General features: G+C 40.1%; 1 protein-coding gene across 2 annotated transcripts in view; it reads left to right on the forward strand.

The window, feature by feature from the left end:
* The window catches only part of DGKB (diacylglycerol kinase beta), a 223,250-nt gene that overhangs the window by 18,428 nt on the left and 177,416 nt on the right, over nucleotides 1-27,406 (forward strand). For both annotated transcript variants that reach the window (XM_033165554.1, XM_033165555.1), the window contains exons 2-9: nucleotides 7,711-7,977; nucleotides 12,433-12,509; nucleotides 13,548-13,568; nucleotides 16,934-17,087; nucleotides 19,821-19,958; nucleotides 22,472-22,521; nucleotides 23,702-23,776; nucleotides 25,505-25,624. In XM_033165554.1, the coding sequence (XP_033021445.1) occupies nucleotides 7,908-7,977; nucleotides 12,433-12,509; nucleotides 13,548-13,568; nucleotides 16,934-17,087; nucleotides 19,821-19,958; nucleotides 22,472-22,521; nucleotides 23,702-23,776; nucleotides 25,505-25,624 (705 nt within the window). In that variant the 5' untranslated portion in view covers nucleotides 7,711-7,907. The remainder of the gene's footprint in view (nucleotides 1-7,710; nucleotides 7,978-12,432; nucleotides 12,510-13,547; nucleotides 13,569-16,933; nucleotides 17,088-19,820; nucleotides 19,959-22,471; nucleotides 22,522-23,701; nucleotides 23,777-25,504; nucleotides 25,625-27,406) is intronic.

Genomic DNA, 27,406 nt, shown 5'->3' on the forward strand with positions numbered 1-27,406 from the left:
AACTAATATCTAAATTAGAAAAGTACAGAATCTAAGTTCAAAACGGTGCCTGAGCTTCAGAGCTCAGACATGCATGTGTGGTCAGCTTCAATGCATGGTGAAGAAAAAGAGAGATGCCCAGGCCCAGCTGTAGTGCTACAGCTTCCTGTCCACACAAACGAAGTGATCTCAGATTTCTCTCGAGCAAATTTTCTAGGAAAGCTGCGAGTGCCTCAGCCCTTTCATGTGCCTATTTAGCAAAACATGAATGGTTGGTTTGACTGCAATAATGTCCCATATATATAATAAATAGGGAATGTCAGGGTTTTCCCCTATTGTAATTGTTGGGGGCCTTATGCCTGTGATGGAGTAAAAACTGGTTGAGGCCATCCACCTCTCCTTATCGTTTTCTCCCTCTTACTCTCCATCCAGGCAATTGACAGAGGTCTGAACTGATAACTTGCAGATACCTTTTGTCCTCCTTTCGTTACTTTATTTGTTTTCAGCTGAGGGCCTTACGCTGTTGCCCTCAGCACTTGAAGCATGTTTATTATAATTCTACAAGATTAATTAGTGTCTAAGTAATCTTATGGAAGAATAATAAACAGGCCTATGATGCTGGCAGCGACAGTTGATTAATTCCCTTTCCTCCTTCCAGAACACACACACACGCACACATGCGCGCGCACACACACACACACACACACACACACGAGAACACGTGTTCTTCGACAAATGGTTCTTTATGTTAGTGTAAGGCACACACCCCATCCCATGTGCATTGCGTAGTGAAAGCAAGTCCTTTCATAGAGATCCCTTTATTGTTCCAGAAGTGCACATGTTTTTAGGCAGTGGTGAGGAATTTGTTTCTATTTGAGGGCCACATTCCCTTCTGGCCAACTTTATGGAGGCCACATGGCATTAGTAGGTGAGGCCAGTGGACAGAACAATGAATGTAAATAAAGCAAGAGATTTTGTCGGTGTTCAATGACAAGTTCCAACTAGGCAAAAAAAAAGTGTGAAGCAGAGCCAGTGGGAGGGGTGACCTAGGGAAGAATTGCATTGGAAGAATTCCAAATGCCGAATAAAGGGCTATGGAGGGGGCAAATTTGGGCCTCAGGTCTGAGGTTCTTCAACTCTGATGCAATATGATCCCATGGGTGAGTGCCCACCAACATCTTTGTTGCTGGTTTCTACCAACTGAAGTTTCCAAAGGATCTTCAGAAGCTGGTCCCATGCACAGTGCATTACAGTAAGAGTTTGAGGAAACGGTATGTAATGTGGAGGGTTAGAGCTTGTTATGGCCCATATGAAAGAAGGAAAGGGGGGGGGGGTCCCAAACAAACAAGCTGTCCTCAATCCAAGCAGAAGTGCCAGTGTAAATGCAGCTTGTCTTATTGCTGGTTAAGGAAGGAAAATGTCCCTGGATGCACACATTGCACTGTGCTTCCCATTCCAAACATTGGGAACCCCAAATCCCCTAGGGTCTCTAGTCTGTGGTTGCTGGAAGCGACAAGCATTGGTACATATACCCATTTCACCTTTTCTGCCTTCAGTCTGTTCTGTCTATTCTTTTAAGTGGCATTTTCTTTTACAATAGATACTAAAAGTTACAGCCAGTATCTGAAGTATATTATTGTTCCAGTTGTAAATGTTATGTATAATGAGTGGATCCGAGAAGAGAGATCGTATCTGAGAGAAAACATTTTTCTTACGATAGCAGAATTAAAAAGATACAGAATATGTTTTCATTATTATGCAGGGGCACGTATACAGATTACAATGGAAGACTTTTTGCTGCTTTATATTTTAAATCAGACATTCTTTCGAATTACAATAAAGCATTTAGAATTCTGAAAACAAGGTCCTTGAGATTTGTTGTAGAAAGCTCTTGAATTAAGTATTCACTTGTATGACTCAAAGTAATATCAAGTCTGAAAAATAATTCGATTTAGCTTTGTCACCCAAAAGGCACTCCCAACTGGAAAAGGAAGGAGCTTTTGTGTGTCCAGAATTTTAACTAGCACATTTTAAGCATTTTAAAAATAATTAGCATGGGTGCGTTTTTTTAAGAGAGAGAGAGAAACCAAAAATGTGAAACATGAATTGAAATATTCACTGCAGTGTTTAAAACATAATATTAAATACAGTATGGTCTTTTTAAACTAAGGAAAATATACTAATGGTTGGATCCCAACTTAATCATACTCAAGCATATATTCATTGAAATAGGTGAGTAAAATCCCATTGCTTTCAGTGAGTTTGACTTCAACCGAAAGCTCTTATTGAGTCTTCCTTTCTTGTACTCTAGTGGATCAGCTTTCTTAAACTTGAGGAGCTCTTTTCAGATGAAAAAAATGAATGTGTGGCTGTCAGGCGGTTATTAGGATTGTGCATTCTCTCCATGCAAAACACCTGAAAGGAGCTTTATGTTTGTTGAGTTGACTCCTGAAAAACTATTGCGAGTGTGTAAGAGTTTTAAATATTTTTCACCTCTCTCCATTCCTACTAGGAATCTGTCAAAAGTATTTGATCTTTCTTTCTTTCTTTCTTTCTTTCTTTCTTTCTTTCTGCTTCATGTTGGAATCTCTTAGTCATATAATGTTCTTCCAACATTCTAAGACCTTTTCTCCTTTGCAGTTAATTTGCCAGATTTATGATTTTAGCTTCTAATTGTTCTACTGTTCTCTACATCATTGACCCAAGCATTGGCCCTGTTTGGACACATTGCTGGCTATAAGCCGTAGTTAGACAAAGTAGTACATGCAGCTTGAGTACTCCCTGCTGTGCTGCTTCCTTCCTTGAGCAGGAAAACAAATTATATAGTGGCTGGTTTACCATTATGTCCTAACACGCACCTATGGTCCTTCTTCCCACTGAACAAACTTTGCTTGAGAAGCCAAATTTAAGGTAATACAAAGTCAGCTGCTCAGAGGGTTTTTTCTTGCTCAAGGAGGGGAGGAACAAAGTGAGGAGGGATTGAGAGGGGTGCACAACCATGCAGCATGTTCACAGACTAATTTGGCTAATAACATGCTTTATGGTCAGTGGTATGTGTAAATCATTTATGTCTAAATATGTCTATGGTCAGTGATGACTGGTTTACACACAGCATCATCATTTTGCCAGACAAGAGCATCTGTCCTATTCCTTTTTCTTTCTCTGGACTTACAATAGCTTCTTGATCAGCTATTGACGTGAATGTTGATGCTGATTTGTTCAAATGAAATCTCCTTTATTAAATTGCTGAAGCAGGCTGTCACTGAGCTCCACATGCTGACATTAAAGCTCTGGAATGTAATATAATTAGCAATCCTAGTAGTAGCTTTAATAGCATTAAGTGTTAAGACAACAATAAATTACATGAGACATCTATTTAAAAATAAGCTGGTTTTCAGAAAAATAATTCACCGTAACCTGAAATGAAACCTGCATGATTTTATTGAAAGTTCCATTGTGAACTTTTCCTCCTTTGACATATTAATTAACCAGAGAACATCCTCAAATTTTAACTGTAGACGATTGGCAGAATGAGCTGCACTGACTGTATATCTTTCTTTTTTTCCTTTTTTATGGCTTGCTGTAATCGGAGGAGAAGAGGTTTGGGGCACCAGTGAGAGTTGGGTCTACAGCTTCCCAAGGGTGCTGCTAGCTTTGTACAGTCAGTACAATATGTCTCCTTGTTGTGTACATGCCTGGCATAGGAGAACATTCTGTCATAACTCAGCGTAGTTATGTTCAGTGTGCACCTGCCTTCCCATTGTGGAGGTTGCTGGTGGTAGCAGAGGGGGATAAGGCGGCAGAGATGTAGCCGCAGTGTAATGATAATAGAATCCTAGAGTTTGAAAGGATCCTGAGGATCATCTAGTCCAACACTATGTAATGCCGGAATATGCAGTTGTCCCGTACGGGGATTGAACCTGCAACCTTGGCATTATCAGAACCATGCTCTAACCAACCGAGCTATCCAGGTGTGTTGGATTGACTCCACCACTGTGTCTGTCCCACACTGACCTCCCTACCCCTCTCCCCCTTGGCTGCTGGCAGTGACCTCTACATTAGAAAGCCAGGTGAGCAGTGCCTCCCCATCATGCTCTGCCCAGCCAACTGCTTTGTTAGTATTAGTGCCAACTTTGAGTAAATACTGACAGAGACCAGCAATAGAGCATTGCAGTGAATCGCCAGGTCCATTTCTATTAAGGACTCCAGCCAGCACAAGAATTTTGTAGCGGGGAAAGGGTTATGTTTATTCTTGCTGCACCTCCTGAAACCTCCCCAGTGTTGCATCTAAAGAGCTTAGGTTTGAGGCTAGATGCTACTCTTGAAACTGGTTAGGGAGTTTTCTGAAGAGAGAGAGAGAGAGAGAGAGAAGGAGAGAGAGAAGGAGAGTATCCTTTTTAATTTCCTTCCTCTTGAAAGTAGTGCAGGGCAGGAAGCAGTGTTGTTCATAAACTCATGTTGCATATCGCTCTCCAGACCGTGGCTACATGTGCAAGTTCTCTTTCCACCAACCCACAATATGCACTCATTATTCCACAGGTCCTTGAAGCAAGTGAGCTTGCTGGGTCATTAAAAAAAAATTATAGCAATTTGCAGGCTAATATCCTTTTGTGTACTTGAGTCCCTCGAGTGCACAGAAACCACGACCTTATGATTAGGTGGCCGTGTTTCACCAGCAAAATGATAGGCACGGGACCACACAAGTTCATTGTTAGAAGGATGATGATTCTTACCTTGCTGACATTTTTGTGGCTTATTTACGGTGCTAGTTATATAGTTTGTATGTGCAAATTTCTATTGTAACCTTTCAAGTTCTATGTTTTTTTATGCTACCTTGGGCAATGTTCTATTTGAAAAATGAAAGATAAATCCAGTAAGTAATAAGATCCCTACATCATGCAAATATATGGTGAAATATTAATATATAGGTCCCTAAATGCATGTTTGGGTTAAAAGTGGGTCTTGGGTTTGAAAAGGTTGAGGATACCTGACCTAGACTACTGAACACTAGGCAATTGTATTATGTGCTAGTATGCATGGGACTGTTGCCATAGCTGTGGATTCCCTATGACAGTTACCAGATGCACTTCAGTAAACTTTCTTTGTTTTGCTGACAGAGCTCTTGTGCCTTTGTAACAGCAGCATGGTTGACAGAAATCCTGCTGGTGAAACTTCCTTAAAAATGCACCTCTATGGGACAGAAAGCACCACAAATAGGATTTCTGCCTATTATGTGACTTTTGCAAAGGCTGAAGAGTCCTCCCAAAGACTTCACTCATACTCTGTCCCTTGTCTCCAGCCCTGCAATGGATGACATGCAACATCATGCTTTAGAAGGGGGAAATCTTTTGACCATTATCATTCACCGGAATCCCTTTCCTCTGAAACTATTACAGTTCGTTTGTTCGTTTACTGCATTTTTTTTTTTTTTTTACATCTCAAAATAATTAACAACTTGGCATATGAGGGGAAAATATGATTTAGGAAGCAAGGGTGCCAGCTGAGCTGGGAGAGTGTGTTATTCTGCTTGCCAACTAATTAATGCCAGGTTTAGATGCTGAATCCAGAAAATAAAAGTCTCCAAGGGAACTCCTTCAGTAATTATTGACTTTGGTGCAGTAGAATCCTTGTCTTAATAAAACAATTGGGGAAAAGTCTAGGATAAGAGGATGAAAGCTTCTACTGAGATACATCCGTATTACACCTTGAGGGTGAAATGTTCTAAAATAGTTTATTATAACGGGAAGTATTAGGTGGGATGGTTGGCATAAGGGGCATGAATTCCCCTGGAACACAGTCCTGGAAAAGTAGCACAGAGATTTGAAGAAGGTCCCTATCACAACATGTACCATTCTAATTCTTAACCATCCTTGTCTGGTTTGTATGTTATGTAATCTTTTATTTCTGCTCTGCAAGTTATTGAGCAGTATGTCATGGATATTTTGCAGCTCACATTTTTCTATATATATATAAAAATCTTCCTATCCTTGTTGAAAGTGTGTTTCCTCCTAACACATTGCAGATTTTTTTTTCATAATTTTTTAATTCAGTTTTATAGATATACATTATATTTACAATTCATTACATATTGAACATTCTATATTTTGGCCTCACTGGGCCCGGACTTCCCTCAAGCCTTCCGTCTGGTTTAACAATATTATTTCTTTGTTTTTATATTTATTTCATACATTATTGTTTTGATATTCATATCTAAAATAGTCACTATGTATTTCATCATACAATAATATTTATTTTTTTACTACAAAGCTTCCTGTAGTCCTACTAACGTATTCATTTGTGTATTTTTCTTCAAATAATTTACAAATATTTGAAGTATGTCATGGATATTTTGCAGCTCACATTTTTCTATATATATATAAAAATCTTCCTATCCTTGTTGAAAGTGTGTTTCCTCCTAACACATTGCAGATTTAACTTGCATTCGTAAACTTTTTTCAATCTTAATGGTTGTATCCGTAGTAGCACTACCTGAATGTTCTGTTAGTGCAAGGATTACTGTGTGTGCAATCAATTTTCAATATATGTTTGAAATGTATATGTCAGGTCTGTGTTGGGTTGCTCAAGAGTAAGCAGGCATGAGTCCGAACTGTCTTTTAACAGTTTTATTGTGCAAACTATTTACAGTGCAGAGTGCTGAAAAACATGACCATATCAGTCGCTAGCAGAATCTGGGAGTGGCCCCTTCCGGATGGTACCCCAAAATAAGAGTTTCGGTATCCGAAATCTCCGCCTCCCCTCCTTGCGTTTCACCCCTCTGCACACTTGGGGCAACGGAAATGGCGTGTCTCCCTCCTCGCCCACTGAGCGAGGGGGAGTGCAGGGTCTCTCCAACATCCCCAGAGCCTCTGCTCTCAAGCCCCTCCCCACTAGAGACATCACTGCTTCCTCCACTGGAAGAGGAGGTGCTGCCGGTCAGGTGGGGCCGGGGCTCTCTGAAGCATCCCAAGAGCCCTTCCACCACCCTGCGCTGAGCCGAGGACAGTTCCCTGACAGTATATTTGAAGTTATGGATATAAGAAGCCATCGTTTTCCATTCCAACCTGTTTGCTGCATGTACCATTGCTTCTGTTCTGCTGCACTTCAGTTTCTGAAAAGCTATGCCGTTCATTTCACTGGCCGCTGTGGTGGAATTTTATATAATTATAGGGAACCCAATGCAAATGGAGGGGGGCGGGAAATGTCATGTATTGCTTGCAGACTGACAACAATGGATGCCAATCATAGTTGCTGGATTGATTTCTCTTCTAGACATGGGATGAGTCAGAGAACATAGGCAGTTTCTGTTTCTGTCTGAATTCTTCAACATCCATAATTTGAATGCCAAATAAGTTGTTACGTCATTTGATGAGTATATAGCAGGGTCCAGTCTTACTGCTCTCAAGAGATCCTAGTTCCTTTTCATGCAGTGTGTGAAACCTGCTTGACAGTCGTGATATAAGGATCGAAATGCCAGCCCTGATCTTCAGCAGTGTTGACTTCTGAAAAGTGTAACTAAAAAGTGTACCTAATAAAGCATAAAACTTTGGAGGGCAACTAGCTGCATAAAGTCTGGCAGTTTCCCATGTCTAAAGCCGTTGGTGGTTGTGGCAGACAAAAATGATTTGCAATACTCGTGGAATGTTTAGGAATATTTTAGCATATATCATCAAAAGCAGCACATACACATTTCTGCATCTCCTAATCATGGCTTTTATTTTTTTCTTTTAACAGTGTTTTCATATACCATCAGTGCCAGAAGCTTCAGAAAATTGGCACCATCTAAAAGTTAGCGCAGATTGATTTTCTTCTTCCTGGATATCTGATAATTTGAGAAACTAAACTGTAAAAACTGCTGGGGGGGTTATTTTGATTACCTCCACTTGAAGCAGACAACAAGACTGGTATGTAAACTGCACTTTGCCATCATTATGATGAACACGGAGAAATGGGCTAACCTCAGTCCTTCGGAATTCTCTCAGCTTCAGAAGTATGCAGAATGTAAGTACTCAATTTTTTAAACTTTTATATTTCTGTGTATTTGTATCAAATTTTCAGCTGAATGAAAATGTAAGACATAAAAGAGTCCAGATGCACATTGCTGACATAACAGTTTTTTTTTTGTAAGGAAACAGAGAGAGAGAGAGAGAGAGAGAGAGAGAGAGAAAAATTACTCAGGTGTGTGCGTGTGCGCGCGCGTGCACACGTGCGTACTTGGTTTTCGAACAGCTAAGTTCTCGAACGTTTTGGCTCCCAAATGCCAAAAACCCAGAAGTGACTGTTCTGGTTTGCGAACTATTTTTGGAAGTGGAATGTCCGACGGGGCTTCCGCGGAACTTCCTGCAGCCAATCAGAAGCCACATTTTGGTTTCCGAACATTTTGGAAGTTGAACAGATTTCCGGAACTGATTCCGTTTGACTTCCAAGGTACAACTCTGTGTGTGTGTGTGTGTGTGTGTGTGTGTGTATTCTGCCTTGACAATAGACTCTTGAATGCAGAAAGGTTCCCACTACTGGGAACTCTTCCAAAACTCGGTATCAATTAATGAAAGGCCTCCGAAAACTGATGACAATAGGCCCAGATCTGTTTTCCGTGCCTACATTTTGGTTAGGTTGTTGTTTCACTGCAAGTGGCCCTGATCCGGTGATGATTGGCCCTCCTTGAGCTCAAGAGGCTATGTGCTCAGTCTGAAAATGATATATAGAGTAGCTCATGCATTCATACCTTTGTGCTTTTCTAGGGCGAGATAAAAAGAAATCTTAAATTTTCTACAATATCTCTGCTGCCTGTTTAAAGTTTTCAATAAAACCACCAGCTACCATACTAGGGGCCAGGATATTTTGTACTCTGGCAAGTAAGTATGCCCAGAGGTTAGTTGACTGCGAATCCAGAGGCTTTGCAGCTTAATCTGAAGCAGAAGGAAAGAAAACCTGGAGTAGATTTTCTTTGTTGAGAGAGAGACGGCTGAAAATAGAGCCCTGCAAAGTCCGCTGGTTGGAAACCTGTGGCTAGAGGTCATATCATGTGTGTGTGTGTGTGTGTGTGTGTGTGGGGAGATAGAGATAGAGAGAGAGAGAGAGAGAGAGAGAGAGAGAGAGAGAGAGAATGGGAATAGAATGGCAGTCTTGGAAAAAAATAAAGAATATTGTTCTTTGTGACAATTCAGTTCTACGGCATTGGCAACTGCCTAGAAACCTAATGGGAGAACAAGAGCTGTTGGGGTTTTAATGTTGCAAATTTCTATCTTATGTTCAGCCTCCATGCATATGTAAATGAAACCATACATCATAGAAATGCTATAAACCTGTCCTCTTCATTTCAAGGTAACCAATTTTGGGGCACAATGTAGAATCCCAGAATCATCTTGATAGCTTTCTTTTAAAAAAAAAAGGTGTTCTGTTTCTAAAATTTGGTTTGACTAGGATAAAGTTGGCTCTTTGACATTTTGTTCAGAACACTGGGCAAAATTTGATCCAGCCTTGAAATTCAATTCAAGCCCAGCTAATGTAAATTGAAAAGAAACTGCTATTAAAGTGACTGAATGACGTATTCTAGGTACAGTATATGCAAAACCTTTTAGCTCTTTCTCACTGGAAACTTTTGAAGCTATTTCTCTCTCTCTCCTAACAAATTTGACATCACACTACCTTCTGATCTAACCATTGTGGTTGCAGCATATTAATGACCCCCGGAAACAAGGAAAGATATATATGAAGCCAGCGCTATTTGTTTATTGCAATCGGCCTGTTAACTCTTTTTGTATAATATAAGACATTTCTGAGATACAACTGATATAAATCCCACCAAAGTGATTTGTTTTCAGCCCACATCCTCTCACTTTGGGTTAGCAGTTTTCATACCTTGCATCTATCCAGTTTGCTGTGTAGACATTTTCGCATGGCATACACATAAATGAAAATACATAATAAAAAACTCTGCTTTCAGAAAATGCAATAGACAGACTAGTTTACAGCAGAGAGAAAAAACACTCTCATTTTTTTATGTCTTGTATTAGGAAGGTTTGAGGTTCATTTTGCAATTTTTTTCCCTAACCTCTTCATCCCCACTCTTGTTAATTAAGTGAGGGGGGCTGCTTGCAAATACAGCCATTAACTGGAAGAATTCTTATTTCTCCCTTTTCCTTCGGTATTTTAGAGTTCCACTTGGTGTGGGTGGGATTAGAATTCAGATTCTTAATTCAATAAATTGAAGCCATGGCAGTGGCAATTTTTTGCTCTTAAAGCGAACTTGTTACCTTTTGTGCACTGGGGTGGGGGCATATTATGAAGGAACACTTGGTTTTTCTGTACATCCAGAAAGTACCAGCACATACATCACAGCACAGTCCCAACTGTGTCTACTCAGAAGTAAGTCCTCTTGAATTCAATGAGGCTTACTCCCAAATAAAGGGTGCGGTGGGGGGGGGAGGTTAGGATTGCAGCATAAATCACTTTGGAAATAATACTGGAAAATTAGATTGCAAACCTGTCAAAAAAGTTATGCCCTCACAAAACCCTATAGGTTTGGAAACAGGGTATAGATTATATAAGAAGGGAGTAAATTAAAAGCTACTTACTTGATTTTTGTTGTTGTTTTATGTATAATGGATACTTAAATTGTCACAATCCCTGATTTTCTGAAACTTGTACTTCTACTCAGTAGAAATAAAATATAAAATCAAAAAATCAAAAATTCCTTCCAGTAGCACCTTAGAGACCAACTAAGTTTGTTCTTGGTATGAGCTTTCGTGTGCATGCACACTTTTGAAGATTTTTTGATTTTATATTTTATTTTGACTATGGCAGACCAACACGGCTACCTACCTGTAACTTCTACTCAGTAAATTTGTGATTTTTACATCAACAGAATACAAAGCAATTTGTAATATTAGGTGCCTTCTGGTATTGGCTGCTATGTCCCCCAAAATTTGTGAAGTCCTTTGAAGCAGCATCCTATGAAGTGCATGGAAGGTAAAACCAGGCATTGTGTGTACACAATTGTACATTTGCATCCTTCTGGACATAAACTGCACACTGCATTTGAAAACTAGATAGCATAATTTATTTAAATTCCAATGCATCATGCAGACTTATGATGCCCATGTTTTACAAACCAGTTCTAGATTTGTAAGGTGCCATTGATAGGGAGTGTTTATTTAGGTTATGAGACTTCATGGTTCCGTATACTGAATCAAGAATGGAATTCATTTTTAGTTTGAATGAGCGTTCCCCAACCTGGTGGCCTTCGTGTATTTTGGACTATAACAATAGCCGTGCTGGTTGAGGCTGGTGGGAGTTGTAATCTATAATATCTGGTGGATAGCAGGCTGAGAAGGCTGACCCTGATCAATTTCTTTCACACATGTAAGACCCACAAAAACCCCTGCCTGGCACTTTGACCTGCATGCTGTGCGCAAGTTTCCCCTAATGCGGCAAGTAGCAGCACTCTGTGTGTGCAACTTTCAATGAGAACATGGAACAGAGAGAAAATGTTACCCCCCCCCCCCAGCACCACAGTCTCCGTCTGAACTGCTTTTGCTTTGGCTGCCGTTTGCCTCAGCGACTGGCCTTTGAGTATAAAATGCAAACACGTCTAAACAACTAAGCATTAAAACTAATAATTAAAACACCAGCTGTTGCAGTTTGTGTATAATTATAAACACAAGAACACTATGAAGCAGATAACTGATAAATATTGTAAGTCACTAAAATATCCGTTTTCTAGTACAGTATTACAATTCTAGGGCACTCTCACCAAATACTTACAAAATCTGTTCCAAACAATGCCACATTTCCAGCACTCATGACTTCTGTGATCCAGTTTACATTTTCACGTAGCTTGTGAATTTTGTGTCCCAGTTTACATTTTCCACCACCTATTAGTAATTATATATTGCTCTTCTTTTTAGATTATAAACTCATTTGTGGTTCTGAAATCGTAATAGTTTCCTAGAGGGTCATAATGTTAGGCTCCTTGTGATCCCCATGTCTCCTGCCCTTGCTTTTCTATCAGACATCTCTGGTGAAGGATGGGACCAAAAACTCCTTTATTTTTTCTGGCTGTTCTTGGAAAAACCCATTTTTCTCTCTAGGACTTAAAAAGGGTTTTGCTTCAATATTGGGAATTCTTGGATATCATTCTGTTGGTACTCACTCTATATTGTGTATAGTAGTGTAATAGTATGATTTAGGCAGCAATAAGTAGCCTTTGAATAACTGCTGAGAGAAGTATTAATGTTTATAATTCAGCCTATGCATGTGTTGTTATTCACTGATGTTTATCTAATCTTCTGCAATTCTGCTGGTTTTCCTTCTGTTCATTTGGAGGATTGAAATTTTGACTATTTGTTGAAAACAGGCTTTGGTTTTGGGGTGCACAACGGATTTAAATATACTTTGTCTTCCTTGTTTTGTACAAGATGAATAAATTGGTGGCATGTGTCATTGTTTTTGCAGATTCTACAAAGAAAATTAAGGATGTTTTGGAAGAATTCCATGGTAATGGTGTGCTAGCAAAGTACAATCCTGAAGGGGTAACTTTGTCTTTCTTATCTAACTTTTAGATATTTGCACTAGTTGATGGAAATTAATGTTTTGCATTCTGCAGGATTACTTTTTCTGCTCTCTTTTCAATTTCTAAAGTTGCCTGACACCTTGTACTCCAGTTGATATAAAGTTGGACTCTGGCAAATCAATAGCCCTGTGCAAAGAGCTGCAGTTGGGGTTTTGGCAGCTGGTCTCCACCCTCCATGCATGGTTTTTGCTTTGCGAACTGAATAAACCTATGTGGATTCTGTGCCCATGATTTTGGCAAGACCATGCAGCGAGCCACATGCATATAACTTATAGGCAAGTGGTTTGCATACAGAACCTAAATGTGGCTGTGTGGCGGTTTGGAGCCATATCCTGATTATGGTCATGTGTGCAATATTTCATTCAATTCCTTACTTGTAAAATGGGAATGAAATCAATGGATGGTTGTAATGATGAGTGTGAGATGCTGCTGAATCCCCTTTAGAACTATAGAGAGAGATTCACCTTTGTCAAGTGAGAGAAATTGGGCGGAGTTGGGTGTAATAAGATCATTAATGGTAGCCTGTTCACTGGGAACATTCAGTACAAATATAGCAGTTCCTTGCACACCTACATTAAAAATGGTGGAAACAAGCAACCAGAACTTACCCATTTGGGGTCTTGTTTCAGTTGGACCCTTCAATCGTACTCCTGCAACATTAGCGATTTTCTAGACCCACACCAGACATAGTAACTTGTGCCTTCCTGATGTGCTAATTCATATGCAAACAAAGTGATATTGCTACATGGCCCAAAAAGGGGCTATCCAAAGTTTATACCATTTGTTAGTTTGTGCTAGAGCAATTTCTTTTTGCTCATTACTAACTACATATAAACAGACTTATTATCACTTATTACTTTCTGATCTTACTTTCTGATCTTCATAGTTGTAAAAAGAGTATCAGCTGAAAATGCTGTTTTTTTAAGAACAGAAATTCAGAATTGCTGGACTGTATTACTATTCTTTATATATTTTTCTTTTCTTTCATGCACTCCAGAAGCAAGATATTCTTAAACAAGTAAGCACCATTGGTGGTTTTTTGTTTGTTTATAATATATCTGGCATGTTACTGATTTTATGGAGCTTTGCAGAAGCACTCAGACTTCAAAGGCAACCTTCATTTTAATAAAACTCATGATACTATTTTCTAGTTGCATGCACCTCTGCAAAAATAATACAGTTACAGAAAATGTAGACTATTGACTTCATGGTTACTTCACTTTTATACTGTTCCACCCTCCCACCCCACCTCCACTGTTGTTTGTTAGGAAACTCATGAATAGACTTTATTGCCACTGTTTTCTGTAAAAGGTGTAGACACACATGTTTTGTTAGTCCCTGCAAAGGAAGGGTCTCCATTGTGCTGTTGTATACATGAACTTTCCTGTTAAGATTGCATCCTTGTGGTATGTACAGAACAGCTCCAGTATTATATGGAATAAGTAAGCCTATTCTTAAAATATTTAAACAGCTGGCCCCGCCTCCCTGCAGGGATGAGGTTTGATGCGAACCTCCAATGACTAACACAGGGAGGCAGGCCAGCTCATCCGGCTGGTGGGTCTCAGGGGGACACGGTGCTGTGCACAGTCCCGCAAAGGGCGCCCACTGGCGTAGCTAGCCTCAGTGCTGCTGGGGGCGGCGGCAGCGCAGAGGCACCCCCTGGGGGAGGGGCACGACGCGTGCGTCGTGACGTCATCATGACGTCACGATGCACGTGTATGCAGAAAGGGGGAATTTCCCCCTTTCCGAGGCTTTTTTTCGGCGGGGGGGTGGCCGGCGAGGAAGGGGTGGCAGGTTTGACCCCCCCCCACTGGTCGGCCCCCCCCGCCGAAAAAAAGCGTCGGAAAGGGCAAAAAGAAGCAGAACAAGCGCTTCAATGCGCCTGTTCTGCTTCCTTTCCCCGCCCCCCCGCGGTTTTTTCGGCGGGGGGTGGTGGCCAGCGAGGAAGGGGTGAGAGGTTTGACACACCCCCTCGCTGGTCGCCCCCCCTCCCGCCGAAAAATAGCCGCTGGAAGGGGGAAAACGCTACATGCCCCCCCCCCCTTCGGGTCCGCCCGGCGGGGCGAGGTGAGAGGGGCCGGCCAAAGGGTCACCCCACCTCCCCTTGACATAGGGGCGGACCGCCCCCCCGCCCCCACCCTGCGACGCCCCTGAGGGCGCCCACAAGGAAGGTGTGAGCGCTCATTCTGTGCACATTGGAATACTCATGGAAATCAGGATTGTATTGTATGTTATTTATTTTGCAAAAGAGATGGATAGAGCATTATGTATATGAACAATCAGATTTTCAGAATTTGCATGAAATGCATTATCTAGTTGCCTAATTATCCTTATAACACCCCTTAACTTAGAAAGGTCTATACCAATGTGACACTAGATGGCGAGAATGAACTATGCAAAATTCAATGTATTTTTCGAAACTGTTTTTTTTTTTTTTTTTTTTTTTTAAAGCATTTTCACAGCGTTTTTTATATGTGTGTAGTTTCCACCTAAGAGTGTGGGAAAGAATAGACTTAAGTTAGAGCAATAGAAATTTATTTCCTTGTATACAGCTTTGCATGTATTTGAAGCTCCTTTGGCTATTTTCACAACTATGAAAGGAGGAACTATCTCCTTTGTATTTGTATATCATTACTACTAGTCATCAGCCTCTTGGACGGAGTAGGCACATGCTTAAAGGAACTTTATAAGGATGCTTCAACAAAATATATTGTGCATCCTGAAAGTTATTATGCATATATCACTCTTATTGACATGCTTAATAATATTCTCTAAATTATGCCAGACATGATTTTTGGTTATGGGTGTCGTAAATGATTTCAGTATGATTTACCACCCCTCTCTTCTCATACTGTTTTCATTTATGATTATGGTGGCTGTGCATTTGTCGGACTACGTAGGGCAAAGGCATCTTGCTTGCTTTCCCTTGCAATTAGGGAAAAGAGGTATCCCATTATTTGTAGCTGTTTGCATATAGATATTGCAATTTATTTTTAGTGTGTTTGCCATGACGCACAGAGCAGGAGTGTACGGATGTGTTTAGAGGACAGTGTGGACTAATAATTCTTACATGGTTCCCACAAGCTTGGTGATGCAGTGACATAATAAAGTGGAAGAGTATTCTTGACCACCAGCTGTAAAAATGAATAAGCTTACCTCTCCCATTAAAACTACTCTCAGGATATTTCTTCCAAGACATCACAGATGCAGTCTGCCATTTCATTAGTTTTGAATTCTGGTGTTGTGTACTGCTTTCTTTGCCTTCATACAAATAAGAAGTTGCTCCTTACTGGACTGGAAGAACTTGCAGTCTTAATCTAAAAGTATGTAAAGCAGATTGCTATTTTCTAATATTGTCATTTAGAAGACCAAGGATGAAATTCGTGTGATGGAGAAGTGCTGCACTTTTAGCACCAGTACTTAATAAGCTTCCCTCCCTCCTCCTGCTACACACACAAAAATCAGCACCAGCAGTGTTGATCCATAGACAGTTAAGAGTTTGACTATTGCTGGAGGAGTGGGGTGTGTGTGTCAAGAATTACATGCTTGTCATTGGCTTGTGTGAGTCCACAGTGATGTGGGTGGCGCTGTGGTATAAACCACTGAGCCTCTTGGGCTTGCCGATCAGAAGGTTGGGGGTTCGAATCCACACAACGAGGTGAGCTCCTGTTGCTCTGTCCCAGCTCCTGCTAACCTAGCAGTTCAAAAGCATGCCAGTGCAAGTAGATAAATAGGTACTGCTGTGGCAGGAAGGTAAACTGTGTTTCCGTGCGCTCTGGATTCCGTCACTGTGTTCCGTTGTGCCAGAAGCAGTTTAGTCATGCTGGCCACATGACCCAGAAAGCTGTCTGTGGACAAATGCCAGCTCCCTTGGCCTGAAAGCGAGCTGAGCGCCACAACCCCATAGTCACCTTTGACTGGACTTAACCGTCCAGTGGAACACACTCCCTTCAGAGGTTGTGGACTCTCCTTCATTGGAAGTTTTTAAGCATATGACCATCTGTCATGGATGCTTTAGTTGTGATTCCAGCATTGCAGGGTGCTGGAGTGAAACAACTATTATCTCTAAGGCCAGGGAGCATGGTTTCTCTTGTCCTCACTAGTATGTGGAAGAAACAGACAGCTCAGATAGGTGTGCTCACTGTGAATCATTAAGTCTGCTTTGCTGTGACATGCAAACTGGGCCAATAAGTATAAAAGAAATATAGAATTCAGTGTCAGTTGAAAAATGGTCATATGTGTGTACATCCCGTGTAATAGAGGCCTTGTGCCTGCAATGATCTTTATATATTTTTAGAAATTTATGTGCTACATTTCAGAACAAAAGATTACGTTTCATCCTACAATACTCAGGTGGAGATAATTCCCTGTCTTCTTCTACAGACAATTGACTTAGAAGGATTCAAGTTATTTATGAAGACTTTCCTGGAGGCTGACCTCCCAGAAGAATTTTGTGAGCACCTATTTACCTCATTTGGCAGCAAAATCCCTTATAGTAGTCCTATGGTAAAGAATAAGCCTCCACTCCTTCCAGGAGGTAAGTAAATAAATATATAAATAAATAAATAGATAAAATGTGGTGTTCGGCTGTCTTTGTTATTGTTATTACTGGACCTATCATTATAGTTTTGGTTAACGTGCCGCCTGATCGAGGATTTAATGAAAAGGCTTTAATACTCCTTAGTGACTCACATCTTTTAGGAATGACTCAGCCTTCAGCTAGTGGCAGAGGGAGAAAAACAGCAGTCACAACTTTAATTTGGGCAAAGAGGGATAAAGGGTCAAGCCAGGAGCTTTGCTGGAGTTAGCCGTACTGAATGTAGTCTTTAACAAATACATGTTTGAAATGTTGTAGGAGGAAAAGCCATTGTTCGGGCAACAATTTGACAGGGGAATGGTTAACACCCCCATTGGTTAACACTCCAATCCAAACCACTGTTCTTGAAGCAATGTTTTCAGTGGAACCAGGACATGTGGTTCGACCCCCGAGATGCTCAGTGGACAACCTTAGGTCCAAGCTTCATAGGTGCTTCCCAGTGTTTTATTCACCTACTCTCTTAATATTTTTACACACTGCCCCAATCCCCATGAGCGGTGCGAGATTCCAGAGGTTGCAGGCACGCTTACCAGGGTCTGTGTTCCCTTTTGGGACAATGAAGCACAGCAGAGACTGTGGCGCCTTTATGACATATGGGTTTTATTTAGACCTGACCTAGATGGCGGGATTGCAGAGCATTCACATCCTGTGAGGGTCTGGCTCCCCTCTTGAGGGCTGCATTGGATTCAAAGGACAGTGAAAAGCCATCCTCTGTGTCCCTTCGTTCCAGTCTGTCTTTCCCCAGTTCACATGGAGTTCTGCCCCCTCCTCCTCCTCTTCCTCCCTGCTAACCGACACTAGGGGCCTCCCCACAGCCTACATAGTTCAAAGCTGAAATGCTAAACCTGCGCCTTGCTTCTGCCCACTAGCACACAGGAAAGAATGGGCCCCACTCTCCCTTGCCTGGCACTCTTGCCCTCTAATGGTTTCCTTGATGGGCCACCACTGGCCTTTCCAGCTAATGGGCCATCCAGCTGGTACTGACAAGTTGGCTTTACTTGTTAGAGTAACTAAATCCAGAGGGGGTTCTGTGTTTAGTGACGTTTAATCAGAACTTCATTAGATCTGACGTTTACTACATCCAGGTATTATGGGGTGAATGTGGCACCCAGGAATTTAGGCGAATCTGGCCGCACACAAACTCACAACGATATTCATTAAGTACCGAAAGTTACATGGACAGTAGGCCTCTGCATTTTCTATTGAAGCACAAGGACTGGGGGTGCTTCAGTATACAGCTTAGTTCTTATTTAGGCTCCCTCCCCCTTCCAGCACTCCATGCCCATTGAAATTATCGGGACCAGATTGTATTTGTATTACTGCCGTGGCTTGTACAAGGACTTTAATTGTCTTGTTTTTGTTTGGATAATGTGCTGTTCGGGGGATTGCTGTTAATTAATATGTACTAGGTTTTGTTCCTTGCACTAAGCAAATAAATGGTGTGTTCTAAAAGGGCTTTTTGTGTCCAAATTGCCTTCAAAGACAAAAGTTGCACATTTGAATTATACTATGCTGTTTAAAAAAAAAATTAATAACAGCTGGTAAGTTTACATGAAGGTGCAAATATTCTCAGAGTTAACCTGAGGAGCAAAGAACCAGTAGCATAGTACTGTTAATTAAAAACATTTGGACACTTAACAAAGTAAGTGAGAAAGCTTTTGATTCATTGAAATTCCTCCTTAAGCTGGGTGTTAAACAAAAGTCTCTCTCTCTCTCTCTCTCTCTCTCTCTCTGTGTGTGTGTGTGTGTGTGTGTGTGTGAGAGAGAGAGAGAGAAAGAAAGAGAGAGACTTTTGTTTAACATTGTGTGTGTGTGTGTGCGCGCCAGAGAGAGAGAGATGCTTGTGAGCATGGTGAAAAGCTCTAGTTTGCAGTTTATATAATGGGCAAACCCAACCTTCTAACAGCTCTCAGCGCCCTTAACAAACCAGTTCCCAGGATTCTTTGGGAGAAGTAATGACTGTTCATCATTATATTGATGGACTCGGGTCTTTCTGACTCTCCTCTCCATCCATTTACACTTGCACTTAACCCTGCCTTCCAGAACTGTTCCTGTCACTTCTAAGGAGTTTAACGGCAGGCTGCTTTCAACTGATGCTTTCCACCAGGCTAAGGAGTTAAGGCATCTTTGGTGTTTGGGACAACTGCTATTCTCTTCCTCACATTTGTATCTGGAAAAACTGGTGGGAATAGCCGAACATAGAATGCCACATTCATTGTACTCCCTTTTTATTATCCTAGCAGAACTTTATCCTCTTGTTCTCCAACTTCCACTCTTCCGCCACTTTCTCAGTGTCTAACAAGAAAGAAAAGCAGCTACTGAAAAGATTGCTCTGTTGCTGTTTTCCTTCCTTCTAATGGAAATGCTAATCTACCACTCCCTGGCAGCTCACTTGGGTAGTGGGGGTGAAGAGAGGGCTGGACTGTGGAGGAGAGGCCCAGAGGCTAGACAGGGCCCCTCCAGAGACAGGATCTGTCCCAAGGAGGCAGTGGTTCTCCACTCCAGGTTTTGCCCATCATTGGTACAAAAAAAGGTAACAGGTTTCACAGATGCTACTGGGAAAATAAGTTATTCTGAGCAGGAAATCAAATATGGGAAGTCATTTTTAAAAAGTTCTGTTTTATTGGTAAGCATTTTTTTAAAATAAAAATAAAAATGTGAATATTATTTCAGGTTTGCGAATTACTAAAAGCATGACACCATCTCGCCCACCGCCCTCCACTTTGCACATACCAGAAGTTATTCAGTTGAAAGATATTGTTTGTTATCTTTCCCTTCTTGAAAGAGGAAGACCTGAAGACAAACTAGAATGTATGTAGTACATGTAAAGTATATAAATGCTGGGGTTTTTTTGTGTGTTTTTTTTAAACTCAGTTAGCCAATGGTAGTTGTATCTAATTGTTGCAAATTTGAGGTGTAAAAGAAGTTTATGATAATTTGTTACAATCTCCATTCAAGGATTATTGACTGATATATGAGGATATCTATAATGTGACTATATTGATTTTCTGAAGCTTTGCTTTCAACTTTCTCTCTTAGGTTTTATAAACTCAAGTGTGTACCTATTTATTTGCATCATCACTTGTAAATAGAGAGGTTTTACTCAGAGTACACCCATTGGACCCATTTCAGTGGGTTTACTCAAAGTTAATTGAATTCAATCAATTATGAAAATTCGAATGCCAGAATGTCACAAATTTCCCACTTTTAAAAAAAATGTAACATCAATATTTGATCATAGCCCATATTCATCAATGTGATCAACTTTAACATGAAAATGATGTGAAAGGTTTTAAAAACCCTGCATCAGCTGATGGTAACTGTGTGTTTGTTTGTTTTCAGATTTTGGCAATTAATATACTGTACTTAAAAGATGTGGGATTAATAAAACTGATTTCAGCTCATTTTGTAGGAAAGCTCTGAGAGGCAAGGGTCTGACCATTAGCACCTGTGCTATTTATTGGGCGATATCCAATGTAGGTCATATTCATAGTAGACCCATTTAAATCAGTTGACTTAAATCCATTGGTTTCAATGACTCTCCTCTGATTACAACTTGTTGGATATCACCCATTATCTATGGTTGTTAAAGCAGTTTGTTTTCCAGATGATGTTTTACGGATTTTACCTGTAGAATGGAAATGATCTAAACTCAGTTGGAACCCAAAGATGGATCATTGTTCCTTTAGACTGCAAGTACGGCTGAGCTCATGGTGTCATTTAAATGCAGAAAGCAACTCAAAGAGAGAGGTTGTCATACCTGCAAAATAAACCCATTATGCAAATCTGTGGACCAAAACGTTCAGTCTATTTAGTTAAGCCCTTTGGGGTCCTGACCTTCTCCTCCTTTAAAAATCAGCAAGAGTTTAAAGTGTGTAATATTGACTGAATTGCTCTCCTTTCATTAAAAACCCAAGATCTTGAATGTTTTCAGGTCTTTGATGCACTTGGTAGCATTATAGGTTGTTAATAACATTTGCTGTGAAATTGTAGACAGTAGGCTCTATCTGCTGGAGATTCAGGTTCACTGCAAGCTGAGAGATAAGAGTCCCCCCCCCCCCCACAACCTGCCTCATGTGAAGCAGTTTATTTTCTGAAGATCATGGCGACTATTTCATTCATGTGGATCCAACTGTATAGTGTTAGTGCGATCCTTTCTGTTATATTTTATTTAAATGTGTGGTGTGCATGTACATGAATGAGAGATGGATTTCTAAGGCCTGGTTTGCATGCCCTGTTAGACTACAGTTTAAAATAAACTGCGGTTTAATGTGTATGAGTGCTTGCCTCCTCCCACCTGACACATTGGCTGTGCCACACAGGGGAAGAACAAACCAAAGTTTGGCTTGTGGTGTTGTCCGAACCTAGGCCGCTGGTTTGCTTCTCTCCAAATATAACATGAGTGGCAAGCCAAGGTTTGTGTTTGTTCTTATGCTACTTCTGGCTTGTTTGTTTGTGACTGCCTGTGTGGCCCAGTAGGAGTGGGAGAGAAGCAAAGCACCTGTGCATGTTAAGCCAATGTTTATTTTATTTTATTTTTAACATGGGTTTTAACATAGAATGCAAACCGGGCCTGAGACTGGTTCACAGAAACTGCTTTCCTTCTGCACACATGGACCCCAGGTTATGGATTTATGGATTTATGGAAATCAAAGAACGTGTGTGCTAAGCACTCTCAGATACAACCGGCCCATGAAGCCACGTGATGACGCTACAAGGAACGTGGATATTAGCTATACCTGTAAATTACCCAGTTCACATGTGATCCACATAAATTCGTTTTCTGTACAAAAATATGATTATTATTATTATTTTTAAAAATAAGCTATGAGGGGGAGTAAGATGCATACAAGTCTCCAACATATATATAATAGGTGATTGCAATGATTGATCTAATCTGGTTCTTCAAGGGGAGGGTATAGGGGAGGGAAAGGAACTGACACTTCTAGTGAATATTTCCCAGGTTGGGCATTTGCTGTTTCATTACAGATTCTTGCTTTTAAAATATTTAATATTTAAATATTGCTGAAAACGGAGTTAAAATATATGTGGTTGCCCTCACTCAGAAAAAGATGATAGGTTGATTCGGGTGAAACCTTAAGTCAGGGCTGTGGAAACTGTGGTCATTCAGATGTGTTGGACTACAGCTCCCTTCACCAAATGTTGCTGCAAATGGTGGCAGTATGTGGGAGGATGGTAAATTCTACCATTGGTTTTAGTATAGCTTAATTCTGACTAGGGTTCTGGTCTATTGATGACGTAAATTAAAAATATGAGCTCATTGCTTTCTCACATAATGGTTTTAATATTTTCTTTCTCCTTAGTTATGTTTCGCTTGTATGACACAGACGGGAATGGTTTCCTGGATAGCTCGGTACTGTAATTTTATTAATTCATAGCAGCATTTGTTAATGTTGTAATGTGACAGAAACAGAAAACTTTGTAAGAATTTGCAGGTGTTTGTGTTAAATACGCAACAGATAGTTTCATCAAAATTGCAGCTGTAGAGTTTGATGCCAACTAAGCTGTTTGCACTTTATGGGACTTGCTGAGTCATAACTGATGTCAGTGGGAACTGAGTCTCGCTAAACAAATCACCGAAGTGATCTCACAAGATCACTGCTTTGTGAGGAAGTTTTTTCCCCACTTGCTGAACAGTACCTTTTAGATTTAAGCCAATGGAAGAAATCCATGTAAATGAAACAAGTATTTGTATAAGCAAGGCAAGAAAATAAACATTTTTTTAAAAAAAAATAGTTGGTTTTCGAGTGGCAGGTTGGAATGAAGCACTTAAATTGTATGTAGTTGTGCAGAAAAAAATAAACATTTGCCTCCATGACTCCAGAGACAGCCATGTTTATTTGCACAGTTTTTCCTGAGAGCAACAGTACATGATGTTACTATTGGTATATAAAGCTCTCAACAGCTTGAAACTAGTTTACTTGAAGGATTACCTCACCCCATATATGCTTAGATCTGTGGAACTGGCTTTTAAGCAAGAAATTGATATTTCTGTTTGGTACAGTGGTTAAGAGCGGTAGACTCGTAATCTGGGGAATCGGGTTCGTGTCTCCGCTCCTCCACATACAGCTGCTGGGTGACCTTGGGCTAGTCACACTTCTTTGAAGTCTCTCAGCCCCACTCACCTCACAGAGTGTTTGTTGTGGGGGAGGAAGGGAAAGGAGAATGTTAGCCGCTTTGAGACTCCTTTGGGTAGTGATAAAGCGGGATATCAAATCCAAACTCTTCTTCTTCTTCTTCCATCAATACTTGCCAACCCTGCTTGATTCTGTAGTCCCTTTCTGCTTTCAGTCGTATTCTAGTATGAAAATTCTAAAATGTTATTTCAACAAGATGAATTAATGTTTAATACTTGTTTTTTTTTAAAAAAAACACCCCCAAAAACATTGTCAGTTGAATTTTAAAATACCTGTTTTGTTTGTGTTAAAACAATTCAGTTAACTTCATTAAATTCAAGGAGAGATATGCATAAATTAACAAGCATTTTTGTAAGTATGTTTAACAAGGATCATGTATCTTGTTTTCATGCCTAGGAACTGGAAAACATTATCGCTCAGATGATGCACGTTGCAGAGTATCTTGAATGGGATGTCACTGAACTCAGTCCAGTAAGCATTTCTTCAGGTCAATGATTTAATTAATAATGAAAGTATCTAAGGATTGTTTTGAATAATTTGATTTAAGGTTAACATTTTGTTTGCTTGCTTATTTAGATCATTGCTATAGCACTTGTTATATAAAAAATATGTACATAAAACTAAAACAGCAATGCACATATTACATATTTATAATAAATTGTTATTTATTTTAAAAAGTCATTAATACAAATTGCTAATGTATACTGATATCAGTGCCTTATCACGACACACTTCTCCATTCAATGCCACTAATTTTATTGACTCTTACCATGACGCCACCCAACCACCCATCTCACGAGGGTTCCTGGAACCTGCTGCCATCAACCTAGTCTCTAACTCAAGGCTTGCTTTTATGGGTAGGCACCAAGGGAGATGGAGCTGCCTCAGGTTGACCACAGCTGTTTCTCATTTAGCCACTCTAGGATGCATCACATTTGGTTTTAAGAGTTTCCCATGAGGACCAAAGAATGGCAAATAGGACACCACTCTACTCGCAGTCCTTTCTCTGACCTCTGCTTACCTCTCCTTCTCCAGCTGCTTTACTGTTATAGCAGAGTGGCTTAAAGTTAAACCTTTTGGCTTAAAGTTGCCACAGACAGCAAAGTAACGGGAACTTAATTCAGCATCATTTATGACTGGAGAATGGTCCTGAGTGGTCAAAGCAGCAGCTTCTGCCTGCTGCTGTCATATTAAAATGGGGATAACTTTTTGTATGCTCGTGATAACATTCTTGTGTCACAGACAAAGGTTTACCCCATTTGAGGTTTTAAAATAAGATGCAAGGTATTTTTAAAACACACAAACCCTTTATCTCTGAACTTGACGAGTGCCTTCCGTTGCACTTAAGTTTTAGAATCTCTTGACGGAAAGACTGCCTAGGTAGAAAACAAAAATCCTTGCAAGGCCTGCTCAGTGAATAGGTACAGCAAGTGACTCATTAAGTGTGGCAAAATATACAGGTATATTTTTGTTTGCTTTCCAGTCTGTTTCCCTAACGACACCCTTTTTATACAATTGATAAACTGTAAAGAGCTGTGATTCAAAAGGGAAGAGGAAAATAATTATGTTTAGATTTGAGTTCCTTTGTGCTGTAACATAATGATGAAGTGCAGTGGTCATGGCTGTAGGGAAGAATCCGCTGGCAACTGGGTTCAGCTGAGCTAATGGAGTTGCGACCACACTGTCATACCTCCCCTTTAGATGCAGCCTGATGGAAAGGGATCATGCCCTTTGTAGAGATCTGGTGCTCTCAGATGACAGCAGGCCAGAATTTTCACAAAAGCACACCTTAAATGTATTGAGGGTTTATCTCCCTTTCTCCTTTTTTTACTATTATAAGTAAATTAGAAGTAAATTTACTATTATAAACAAATAAGTTTTTTTTTTAAGTGATTTTTCCAAACTTCCCTCTTTGCTAGTCAGAATTTCAGCGATAGAATTGAAGGAAGCACTACTAGGAGATGAAAAAGATGCTAACATGGTTTTTAAAAACGGAGAAACAAAACAAAGCAAAGATAGGTTAAAAAGCTATACTGTTCCATATTCCAAAGTAAAATTGTCTCAAGTGAGAAAAAAATGTTTTAGCTTTGAGTTTTGTCACTTTCTATTTCCATGTGTGGTGACTGGTTCTCAGCTTTCATGCATTCTTCCTTGATGTCATTTACTTTAATATTTGGTTTCCTTCCTTTATTCTAACAGATTCTTCATGAGATGATGGAAGAAATTGACTATGACCATGATGGCACCGTTTCCTTGGAAGAATGGATCCAGGGAGGGATGACTACAATCCCACTCTTAGTGTTGCTTGGACTGGAGAGTGTAAGAACCACCAAAAAGATAAATCAAAGGATGAATGAACCGCAACCCATCATATCATTTCTCTCATGTCAGTTGGTGTAAACCCATCATATGAATCCTTTTTTTGTTTGGTTGTTTAGGCCGACACCCTTAGTGGGCACCTCTGGGAACTTTTAAAGGGACCTGGTATTCCTTTTATCCTGGAAATCTGGAAATAACGTGTGATAGGGTGGCTATAAAAAAGAGAGTTCTACTCCCTTCCTCTTCTGTAGAGCGTTAAAACAAATAATAGGATACTTTGTATGGCAGCAGTCTATGCCTAACTGACAAGTGGTGCTGTGGGTAGGGTTTCATCACTCTTTCTGACACAGAATTTTATTGTTGTGAACTGCTTTGGAAACTGAAAGAATGTCTGGGTATGGGAGCTTTCTTCTAGATGCAAACACTCGTGAAGAATTGCCCAATCTGGATAGGGATTAGGACTGTAGCAAAGGGTTAAAACCTGCCTCCCCCATGGTATGATTCTGGTGTCAATCATTTCCCATGGGGGTTCTCTTTAATAGGAAAATGGAAGAATGCAAAAACCAGGCATGTGACTAATATCTTTCTGGATTGCTTCCTGGATCTCTTACATTGGCCACTGAAGCTTTTTTTAGCCCCTCTCAATTTTTCTTTTCAAAATACTACCTTAAAGTGATGGCCATGCTTAGCTTTGGAACCACTGGCTGTATAAATTAAGGGCACCCCCTCAAAAAAGTTGTCATTCTATAATTTCTATATAATCCATTAAAAATGCAGCTCTCTTGCTGAATTAACAGCTGTTTTAGTTTGAAAAAACCGTATAAGTACAAGGAAGTAAATATTCTCAAATGCCTTGAAGAAAAATGATGTTATTGTGAAATAATTATCCCTATCTTATTTTTCATTCACTTTTTTATTACTTCCATTATTTAGTTCATGCTTTTGCAGCTTCTCTGCAGGCAAAGCTCTTATTGGGATAAATGGGAGACTTGCCTGCAGAGCAGCTGCAAAATTGACTAATAATAGTAATAATTATTATTATAATTGCATTTCTATGCCACCCTTAGTAGTACAATTAGGATGCTGAACAAAACAATTAAGATACAATGCAATTACATGGATTAATTAACTAGATCATATTTACATAATGCAACTATCAAAAGTTGTTTTCTTTAATGTGTTATTTGTAAAAGTCATTAGAAAACAAAATTCACCAAAACTTAATAATTAATTTATTTTATACTAACCCAAGAAGTCTTTGATGCCTTCCAATTTCAATGAACAAAGTGTGCAGTTCCCTTTTGATATCTTCAGCATTATGAAATATACTTATTCTTTAGTTAGATTGCCTTATACCTAGGGCTACGGCCCAGAGGTAGAGCACATGTTTTACATGGGAAAGGTGTCAGGTTCAGTTCCTAGCATACCCAGTTAGGTGGAGTTGCCATATTTCAAAAAGTAAAAACCAGGACACCCCAAAAGTTGTTGAGTTTTTTTAAAAGGAAGACCCCATTTTTTGCACTTTTTAGGGGAAACCCAAAGGTTGGTGAGCTTTTCTTTTTACAAAAACACATTTTATTTTTTTATTATTTTGGTTGACTTGCCTAAGATCCAGGACAAAGCGCCGCATTTCAGAAATTCCCCCTGGACATCAATTCTGCCTTTGAAATCCCTCTAATGTCCAGAAAAATCTGGACGTATGGCAACTGTACAGTTAGGAATGGTAAGACTTCTTTTGAGAAGTCTGTGTAGATCAGCGATGGGGAACCTGTTGCCCTCAAT

This window comes from Lacerta agilis, chromosome 12 (assembly GCF_009819535.1).
Source record: "Lacerta agilis isolate rLacAgi1 chromosome 12, rLacAgi1.pri, whole genome shotgun sequence".
Classification (NCBI taxonomy): domain Eukaryota; kingdom Metazoa; phylum Chordata; class Lepidosauria; order Squamata; family Lacertidae; genus Lacerta; species Lacerta agilis.